This window comes from Elephantulus edwardii, unplaced genomic scaffold, assembly GCF_000299155.1.
Source record: "Elephantulus edwardii isolate Elephantulus edwardi_28Jun2011 unplaced genomic scaffold, EleEdw1.0 scaffold00129, whole genome shotgun sequence".
In the NCBI taxonomy this organism is placed as follows: Eukaryota; Metazoa; Chordata; class Mammalia; order Macroscelidea; family Macroscelididae; genus Elephantulus; species Elephantulus edwardii.
In genome coordinates, this window is record NW_006399879.1 from 3628658 (window position 1) to 3639534 (window position 10877).

Sequence of the window (10877 nt, forward strand, 5' to 3'; positions counted from 1 at the left end):
TTCATGAGGGATATTATTCTAGAATTTTCTTTTTGAGTGGTGTTTTTGCTTGGCTTTGGCATCAGAATTATGTTTGATTCCTAGAACGAATTCAGGAGTATTATTTTTCTATCATCTGGAATACTTTGAGTAGAACTGGTGTCAGCTCTGACATGTGGTAAAATTAACCAGTGGACTTTCTTGGGTTGGATGTGTTTTTACGACCTGTTCAGTTTCTTCTTTTGTGATTTATCTGTCAAAGTTTTTTTTTATTTCTGAATGTGGTTTCATTCCTTATTCATACTATTTGCCTCCTTTCTTATGTTGACTTTGTCAGGGGCTTATCAATTTTATTAATCCTATAAAAGAAACAATTTCTAGTTTTGATTCCCTGTATTGTTACATTACCTGTTTCATTTGTTTCTGCTCCCCATTATTTCCTTGCCTCTGGAGACTGTTGGCTGTGATTGCTGTTTTTATAATAATTGTTGGAGTTGTTATTTATTTTGGTTCTTCTTTTATGATGTCTGTGTTTATTACTATAAGTTGGCTCCTGAATACTGTTTTTGCTGCAAAACCAAACCTTTTGGTATGTTGTGTTATCATCATCATTTGTTTCAAGAAATGTCTCCATTTCTTTCCTTATTTCTTCTATTATCCAGTAGTATACAGAGTGTTATTTCGTTTCTGTGTACTTGAGTCTCCACCACCCTACATCTTGATCTTCTTGGTTTTTAATTTCTAATTTAACAGCATTGTGATATGAGAAGATACTTTGTAAGATTTTATTGTTTTAAAATGTATTGATGTTTGCCTTGTGACTAACATACGGTTTATTCTGTGTAATGTTCCCTGTGCACTGGGGGAGAAGGCACATTGTGCTTTTGTTGAATGCTCTATTTGTGTTTCTGAAATAAAATTAGTTAATTGTATTGTTTAGTTGATAATGAATAAAGACCATCAAAGAAGAATTGGTGCCTTTGAATTGTGGTGTTGAAAAAGAATTTTTCTTTAAAAAAAAGTAATGGTTTGTCCACACCGTGTTTTCACACTATTCTTCATTCACATTGTGTTTCATACAATCACTCTCACGCATTATGTTTTATAAAATTAATCACCATTGGGCCTCGCCCATCATTACCCTGTCTTTTCACCTGGATCCCTCCCATTTCCTTTCCCCATCCACTAAACTGTAGAATCTTGTGGTTTCGTCCCTACCCATCCTCAGCTCTTCTCACCTTGAGTTCCTATACATATTTTACTAGTTATCCTTCTATTTTTACAATAATGGTCTTCTCCCGTTTTTGTCCTTTTGAGACTGTGTTAGTTCATTTATCATAATTCTCTCCAGACTTTCCCAATTTACATACTATTTTTCTAAATTGTTGCCCCTGAGTTCTGTATAGTATTCCATTGTGTGAATGTACCATAACTTTTCGATCCATCCTGTTGTGGTTGACTTTGTGCTGTTTCCATGTTCTTGTGATGGCGAATAACACTGCTATGAACATTAGTGTACAAATCTCCATTTGTGTCTCCATTCTAATTTCCTTGGGGTATATTCCTAGTAGTGGATGGAATAGCTGGGTCATACAGAGTTTCTATGTTTAACTTTTTTTTGGAAACACCAAACTGTCTTCCAGAGTGGTTGTACCATTTTACAGTGCCACCAAAAGTGTATGAAAGTTCCCACCTCTTCACATCCTCTCCAATATTTCTTGCTTGCTGCTGTACTAAACTTTGACTCTGCTGCTGGGGTAAGATGGTGTATCATTGTGGTTTTGATTTGCATCTCTCTTCTTGCCAGTGACTTTTAGCATTTCTTCATGTGTCTGTTGGCCACCTGAATGTCTTCCTCTGTAAAATTTTTCCCTATCTTTTGTAATTTTACAAAACCCATTTTGTAATTGGGTTGTAATTGGGTTATCAGTCTTTTTCTTCTGGAGATACAGTAGTAGTCTGGAAACTTTTGTTATGAGACGCTTGTCTGAGATGGTATTGCAAAGTGTTTGTTCCCAGCCAGTAGGCTTTCTTTTCATCCTGGACAAAGAATATTGAGTACACGACAAACTGCAAAAGAACAAACACATCTGTCTGGGAGGAAGTGCGACCAGGGTGCTCCTTAGAGGTGAGGATGATAAAGCTTAGTCTCCATACTTTGGGCATGTTGTCAAGAGATGACAGTCCTTGGAAAAAGACATTGTACTTGGAGGTCAGAGGGAGCTCTGCTGGCCGAGTGGATAGAAAGTGATGCTCCCAAGCCAAAGGCTGGTGATTTTGATCTGCAGTCCTCAGGACTGGGTTTAATTGGTTTTGGTCAAATATTCTTCTAAATGGTATAGCACTAGTCTGTACAGAGGTACCTCATTGTTGCTGTGATGCTAAACACTGTGATACTGATGTGTCAAATGCAGTAATGGTTACCCATGGCAGACAGGGTTTGGTGGATCTCCCAGACTAAAATAAACTTGGAAGCAAAAGTGGCATCTGCTTCCAAAATAGTTTGCCTCCAGAACTCTATGACCTTAGAGAGATGATGACAGTTGTACAGGTGTTCAGGTCTTTCGTTCATAGGGTCACTACGAGTTGTCTATGACTCAGTATCACATAACAACAACAGCAACAACAACTTGGAGGTCAGAGAAAGGGAGGAAGACCTTCAACAACTGGATTGACAAAGTGACTACCACCAGACTGTGTGTGGGCGGTGCAGGGTTGAGATCTGTTGTTCATAGGGTCACTACGAGCTGTAGTGGACTAAGTGGTAGCTTAACAAGTTTAGCTTTTACTTGTTTGTTGATTTATTTATCTTGTGACTCTATCACTGGATACATATATCATTACATCTTCTTGTTCAATTGACCATTAATCATTATGGAATGGCTTCCTTGCCTCTTTTGCTGGTTCTTTTAAGTTTGTGTTATAACAAAATTAATATTATCATTCCTGTTCTTTTTAATTGTCATTTGCTTGATATATTTTTCCACCATTTGGTCTTTGTCCTTGTGCCCAAGGTGGTTCTTATAGATAGCATATCGATGGGTCATGCTTTCCTACCCATTCTGCTACTCTTTTCCTCGTGACTGTGCACTTAGTCCATTCACATTCACTTCAGTTATCAGTTAACTGTATACAATGAAGTCAGACCAGACTCAACTGACCCACTGCAGGTGTTCAGAGGCTGCAAAAAGGCACAGGAAGAGACCGTCCATCTTTCTGCAGTTGGTGAATTCGAACCGCGTTCCTTTTGGTTGGCAGTGCAAGTCCTCACCATTGAGCTAGGAGAGCTCGCTCAGTAGACATGATTTTATTGCTGTCATTTTGTGGCATTCTAAATACAGGATTTGCATGAGTATAATTAAGTATTCTGGGGTTCCCACCCTTCTTAGTGTAAGCCATAATTTGTGGTGATCATACAGTCAAACGCCTTTGTATGGGCAAAGCCACCGTTCTAGTATTCTCTGCTTTCAGCCCAAGATCAATCTAATGTTGTTGTTGTTGTTATGTGCCGTCGAGTCGCCTGCGACTCATAGAGACCCTGTGTACAACAGCCCTAAACCCTGCTCTATCCTGTGCCAATTGCACTGTCTGACACACCCATCCCGATTACCCCAGTCACTGAACCAATCCACCTCATAGAGGGTCTTCCCCTCCTGCACTGTCCCTCCACCTTACCAAGCATGATTGATGTCCCTCTCCAAGGACCCGTCTCTCCTTACAGTATATCCAAAGTATGTCAGACGAAGCCCCAGAATCCTTGCCTCCAAGGAGCAGCCTGGTTTAACCCTCTCCAGGATGAATCTGTTTGTTTTCTTGGCAGTCCATGGTACATTCAATACTCTTCTCCAGCACCACAGCTCAAAGGCATCAATTCTCCTTCTATCCTCCCTAGTCATTGTCCAACTCTCTGATGCATAACAAGTGATTGCAAAGACCATAGCCTGTATCAGACGCACCTTAGTCTCCAAAGTGACACCATTGCTCTTCAGTACCCTGGAGAGGTCCCTAACAGCAAACTTTCCCATCACAATACTTTTTTTATTTCCTGGCTACTGGTGCCAAGAGTGTTGACCATAGAGCCAAGCAGACTAATGTTGTTAACAATCTCAATCTCTTCACCATCCATCCTGACGCTGCCAATTGGTTCGGTGGTGAGAATCTTTGTCTTCTTGACACTGAGCCTCAATCCATACTGAAAGCTGCAGTCCTTGACCCTCTGCTGCAAGCATTTCAGGTCCTCCTCAATTTCAGCAAGCAGGGTTGTGTCATCTGCATAACACAGATTGTTAATAGATCTTCCACCAATCCTGACACCACACTTCTCATAGAGCCCAGCCTCTTGGATAATCTGTTCTGCATACAGGTTGAAAAGGTATGGAGATAGGACACATCCCTGGCGTACACCCTTCCCCATTTTGAACCATGCACTGTTTCCCTGCTCTATTCTAACAACTGCCTCTCGGTCCAAGTATAGGTTTCACATTAGAACAATCAAGTGTTCTGGGATTCCCATTCTTCTCAGAGTCAGCCACAGTTTGTTATGATCCACACAGTCAAATGCCTTTGCATAATCAATGAAACACAGATAGACATTCTTCTGATATTCCCCGCTTTCAGCCAAGATCCATCTAACATCAGCAACAATATCCACACTTGAGCCGTGCCTGTATGTGGTACCGCTCGGTAACTTGGCGATTCCTAGAGCTTCATCTCCCGTCTTCTGGCGGATGAGACAGAGGACAGAGGTGTGTGCACTTGTTTGCTGTTTGTAGGGACGACAGGGCAGCCTGGGCCAGTGGGGGCTGCAGGCCAGCAGGCGGAGCAGAGGCTTGTCTGTCACCCTTAGCCTCTCACGAAGCTGCGTGAGGTGTGTCCATGGCCTCATGGTGTCTGCTGTCAGATGGGATCAAGATAAAGGGAACCAAGACAGTAGGTAACACCCAAAAAACAGAGACAGGAGTGGACCGTAAAAGAACACAGAGAAACCAGGCTTGAGGGGTCCAAGGGGAAGAACGGAAAGACTGAAAAGAGGAACATGGGGCAAGAGTGGGGAGAGGGGGAAAGCGAAAGAGAAAACAGGAAAAAGCAAACAAGAAGCCACAGAAGCAAAATAAAAACAAAAATCCTTAATGCAAAAGGGAATAAAAGGACTAATAAAAAAGAGGGGCTTGGCGGGGTGGACGGAGCCCCTGCCTGGGGCCTTGTCACTGCTGTGGTGGGTGGAGAGGGGCACCTGACAGGCCAGCAGAATGTTGGCATAACCAGTCAGGTCAGGATCTGTACTCCTGAGAGGTGGCTGAGGGCCCCAGGCGATGCCAGGCCACGGGCAGCATCTTCCCGTCCAGGCAGCATCCAGGCGGGGCCCCCGGCCTAGGTCGGTTCAGCCAGCCCCGGAGGGATCTAGTCCGCCTGGCTAGTGACAGTGTCTCTGCCAGTGTAGGGGACGGATGTGGGCAGGGTAGCCAGTCAGCGATGACATGAAGTCAGCTGAACCCGGATGCCCAAGGAGAACACAATCTGTGGAGGGGGCCTCGCTCCTCATGTGTGAACTGTGTCAGCTGAGAATGCACGTGGGCGACCAGTGAGAGGCAGAGATCCCCGTCAGAGGCGGTGAGCCCACCGATCCAGGGGCTGGCTGCGGGCCGGGCACCACAGTCCATAGACCCAGAGCAAGTGCCCGGCTTCCAGGCCTGGCCTCAGGCAGAGGTGGGGACGGGGAGCCCTGCCCCCCTTCCATGTGCTGAGTGGTGGTCAGGAAAGTGAGCCTGAACTCGGGGAAGGTCACACTTTCCAGTCCCCTGCCAGACCCTGGGTGTAGCCCTGCAGGCCTTGGCCCCCCAGGCTCGCTCTCTGGCAGTTCCCACCCTGAGTGTCCGCCGGGAAGCCTCGGAGGTCTGCTCCCTGTCTCCGCACAGCCACACCCTGTCCAGCAGCCTCCAGGAGAGGTGGCTGCGCTGGGCCACGACAGGCCATGGCCCCTGTGTTTCCAGTTCAGGCAGCACCTCTGAGCCAGGGCCCTGGGCCTAACTGTGTGGATACCACATGCAGGAACCTCGACCTGATAAAGAGCGTGTCCCCCAAACCTAGTGGAGGCCCGGGGAGAGGGCGGGGTTGCTGTGAGGCCCTGGATTATAAACAGAGTGTCCCCCAAACCTAGTGGAGGCCCAGAGGAGAGGGTGCAGAGGTCCCTGTGAGGCTCTGGGACGTAAACGCCGCGTCCCCCCAATCTCTGCAGAGACACAGGGGAGGGGACGCAGGGGCCCCTGTGAGGCCCTGGGACGTAAACGCCACGTCCCCCCAATCTCTGCAGAGACACAGGGGAGAGGGCGCAGGGGCCCCTGTTAAGCCCTGGGACGTAAACGCCACATCGCCCCAAACTCCACTGGAGACACAGGGGAGAGGGCGCAGGGATCCCGGTTAGGCCCTGGGACGTAAACGCCACGTCCCCCCAAACTCCACGAGGCACAGGGGAGAGCGCAGGGTGGCAGCAAGAAGTCGCTGGAGCAGACTCGAGGTTCTTTCTGGGACTTTTATTTCTTTAAAATAATTCATACAAATGGTTACAGTCACAAACATGATTTTAACCAAAATACTGCTACCCTAACCACACCAGCAGGACGGCCTGGGGCAGGCGGCGCCGCCGTGGCCACCGCAGGGCAGCGTGGAGGGCGGGCAGGCGGCCTGCGGAGGAAGGCTGCCTTCCTCGTGCTTCGCGGCACTTACTTCATGTAGAATCGGGGGACTCATGCCAAAATCGGGGGGCGGGGGGAACAGCCTTTTCTTTTCTTTTACTAAATTATTCTAAAAATAAGACAAGCAGGTAGAAAAACAATGCACTGTGTGGCGTGGAAAGAAAACGGGGAGATTCATTGTCCTGAGAAGTTCGCCGCCTGCCTGGCCCCGGGGAGCACGGGGTGCACGTGCCGCGTGCGCTCGGGGCGCCCGGGTCTCGTTGTGTTGACAGCTAAGCAAACAAATCCTTTAATGTCTAGAAACTGTACACAGACAAGTACATTCATGATATAATTAACTACTAACTTCTTTTGCTTAACGAAGGTTGCGCAGGACAAGGACGTGAGCCAGTCCGGGGACGGGACGACTACAACGGGGACGAGGGGGGCTGCCGCTCGCCGCTCCCCACCTGCCGGGCCAGCCTCTGGGCGCCGGGGCCCCAGGGATGCTGCCGCCTCTGTGCCTCGGTCCGCGGCCTGAGCGGGGCAGACAGCTCTGCCCGGGCTACAACTGGTCACTAGCGTGGTCTCTATCCGCCTCGGGCTTGACAGTTTGGCCAGGAGAAGGGGCGTGGGGTGGGTGGGCCACGGGGGGCAGGCCGTGGGACAAGGACATGGCGCTGGGGACGATGCCTTCGACAGCGGCGGGGATGCCGGTGGGGGCCACGCCCACCACACCTGGGGGGTACCTGCTGGGAGAGGAGACAGGATCAGGTGAGAGCACCGCCTGGGCCAGGGCCGTGGCCTTGGGGGCTCGAAGCGCCTCCCCAGCAGGTGCTGGTGGGAAGGGGCGCCGGAGCACCCTGACCTGCGGGGTGCCACCAGGGCTTCGCCCACCACCTCTGTGGGGTCTGCTAGCCTGGCGGACTGGGTCACGCCTGCCCACCCGCCTCTCCGCCTGGCCTCGGTCACATGCCCAGCTACGCCTGGTCTTGCCCACCAGCCCCCACCTGGCACTGCTCAAACTTGTGCCCTCAGGTGTCTCTGCACCCCCACTGATCACAGAAGGCTGGGCGGGCCTCAGGAGGCCAGCCAGGCCCCAGAAGAGCAGGGGCCATTAATACTGCCACAGTCAGGGCTCCGGGGTCAGAGGTGACCTTCGGCTGTGGCCCAGGCACCAGGGACACCCAGAGGACAGGTCTTGTGGGGATGTGACACAGCCCACCACAGCCTCCCACTGCCCATCCTGACCCGAGGCACCTGACCCTGCCCCACAACCCATCACCAGACCCGACAGCCTTCCCACAGTCCTGCAGCCCCGATATGTACCATGCCCGGACCCCGGCCTCACCTGTAGGCAGCCCCATTGAGCTCGGGGTGCACCACGGCTGGGTCCATGCTGGCCCAGTGGGTGGCCGCCGTCAGGTGGTCTTTGTTGACACAGTTTTTCAGGCTGTCGGGGATCCGGCCTGGAGACGAGGGAGAGCAAGGCGGGTTAGGGTCACCCGGGCTGCAGCTGTCCATCCCCGCCCCCAGCCAGGGCTGCGCCTCCCGCCCTCAGGACTCCAGCATGGCACAGGTCCTCAGACGTGACGAAGCCCATGGTCGATGGCCAGCGTGGGGTCATCCCTGCAACAACCCCCAGCCAGACTCCTGCAGGCCTGCCCCACGAGCCCCGTGTGCTCCCACGTGGGTGCCAGGTGCTACCAGCCTGTGTCATCCCCGCTCTGACGACCTGAGGTGGGTCCAGCCTTCGCTCTGTGTCCCCAGTGCCAAGTGAGCTGATGGGATGTGGTCACTCCTGACGCTGGCCCTCTCAATCGCCTGTCCCACCACCAGCCCACCTGTGACAGCCCCTACCCACCTCCTACAGCCCACCTGTAGTACCTGTTCCTCCTGCTCACCCTTCTGTAACGGCTCCTACACCCCCACTCATGGCCCACCTGTGACAGCTCCCAAACTTTGCTCACCCGTTACCCCACACCTCACTCACCTGGGACACTACACCTCTGCTCACCTGTGACAAACCCCCACACCGCTGCTCACCTGTGACGACCCCTCACCTCCGCTCACCTGTGATGGCCCCGCACCTCTGCTCACCTGTGATGGCCCTCCGGATCTCCCGTGCTGCCTCCTCGCGCATCTCGATGGAGGCCTGCTCGCTGTACCACGCGGCATGCGGGGTACAGATCAGGTTGGGTGCATCCTTCAGGGGGCCCTGGCTGAAGCTGAGGATGGTGGGAGACAGAGTGACCCCACTGTGGCCTGGGAGTGGGGTCAGGGGTGTCTGGCTCCACTCACTTCTCATGTCCCTTCCCGTTTCTGCCTCAACAGACCAGCTTTAAGGTCAATCTTGAGACGCCCCATCTGCCCACCACCAGGATGGGAGTCTCGGGGGGGGGGAGACTCGGGCCGGGGCCTCCACCCCCACCGTCCAGGCACTGCTGTTCCTACACAGCTGCCGTGGGGCCTGCAGGCCACCTGAGTGGGAGCCTCCGTCAGACGGGGCTTGGGCTGAGGGCGGGGGTCTCCCCAGACGGCAGGCAACGAGTGGGGCACTTGGTTTGCCTAAGGCTTGTCTGCCTTTTGAAACCACGCAGGTGCTGGGGGACAGGCTGTAGCCGTCAGTTCCCAGCCACTCTGGAGAGCACCTGTCCCTGTCACAGTTCACGGACAAGAGGCATCCTCACCTATGCGGAGTACGACCTGCCAGGCCTGGCCGGGGGCAGTGCAGCAGGCAGCACACAAGCTGGCCAGCTGGGCCCTGAGTGCCCTAGCAGAGAGGTCTAGGGAACAGGATCCGTGGGTCGCCACCCCCCAGCCCTCTTCCTACCGGAGGCCATCTCTCGGAGGCCACCAGGTGCCCAAGGCTCACCTGAAGGGCTCAGACTCGTGCACGTCCAAGGCTGCGCCACGTATCCGCCCCTCCTTCAGGGCCTGCGCCAGGGCCTTCTCGTCTACCAGGCCGCCCCGAGCCGTGTTCACCAGGAACGCCCCTTGTCTCATCTGAAAACCAGTCCAAAGAGGCCCCACTCGCTCAGACAGGGCTCCTCCACGCAGACTCACGTGGCCAAGTCCCACCTGCCGGCCGTCATACATGGGCAGGGTGGCAGCAAAGCCACCCACAGGGCTCAGGGGGTCTGACAGAGTCAGGGACCACGCCAGCCAGGAAGACCAACATGATGGGGCCAACGTCCAGGGGTAGTCGACCTGTTCCCTGTGCTCCCCTCTCCCCCCAAGGCCTCTGGGCTGGTTCCTGAGGACCTCAGGACTGAGTACCCCCAAGACGCAGAGAGTTCAGACCCCAGCCGTCTCAGCTGGAGGGAATTCCTGGCACGTTCAGCACCTCTGTTCCGGGACCCCTTGCCAAGGCCCCCCTTGCTGTACATGGTGTCAAGAGAGGGCCTGGGTGCCCAGGACAAGCCTAGGACTGGGCCTAACCCTAACCCTGACCCACAACCAGTCAAGGTCACGGCTGCCAAGCCTGTGAGAGGTGAGAGGTATGTGCTCTGGTACACCCCCAAACAACCCCCCTCCTGGCACTTTCCCAGGATACACCCTGGACAGCCCCAAGAAGGAAGCCCCAGCACAGGTGAGGGGAACTTCATGTGGGGACTTGAGCTGAGAGCCCATGTCTTCACCTCCAGTAAAGCCCCTCCACCCAGCCCTATGACACAGGCAGGGGTTCTGTGTCCCATTCCCAGGAGGCCCCCAGCAGGGCTGTGTGGGGAAGATGGAGCATCACATCTACTCCCAGCCACCACGGCTGCACGCCTGCAGGTCCAAGGACAGCCCTGCTCAAGCAGCGTCCACATGTCCCAGGGCTGAAGCCCCGGATCTCTGCTGAACAAAGGTGAGCCGTGGTGGTGGGCACCTGACTTGGAGCAGGCATGTGTGTACACACAGAAGCACACACATACACATGTACGTATGAGCGCACACATCCCCAAGTTTGTACACACATGCGGATGGTAAATGCACGTGTGCACATACAATCCATGGTTCACATGGATAAACACAGAGTGTGGCCTGGTAAAACATGTACGTACCACATACAATCCACGGTTCACATGCATAAACAGCGTGGCCTCGCAAAGCATGTACGTACCACATACAATCCACGGTTCACATAGATAAACAGAGTGTGGCCTGGTAAAACATGTACGTACCACATACAATCCACGGTTCACATGGATAAACACAGAGTGTGGCCTGGTAAAACATGTA

At 52.6% G+C, this 10877-nt stretch overlaps 1 protein-coding gene across 1 annotated transcript in view; it reads right to left on the bottom strand.

Annotated features, from left to right (window-relative positions):
* Positions 1-7215: 7215 nt before the first annotated feature.
* The window catches only part of CTBP1 (C-terminal binding protein 1), a 33450-nt gene continuing 29788 nt past the window's right edge, over positions 7216-10877 (bottom strand). Inside the window, exons 7-10 of the mRNA XM_006893648.1 lie at positions 9526-9672; positions 8751-8878; positions 8002-8119; positions 7216-7399 (exon numbers count right to left, since the gene is read on the bottom strand). Of these exons, the coding sequence (XP_006893710.1) occupies positions 7216-7399; positions 8002-8119; positions 8751-8878; positions 9526-9672 (577 nt within the window). The remainder of the gene's footprint in view (positions 7400-8001; positions 8120-8750; positions 8879-9525; positions 9673-10877) is intronic.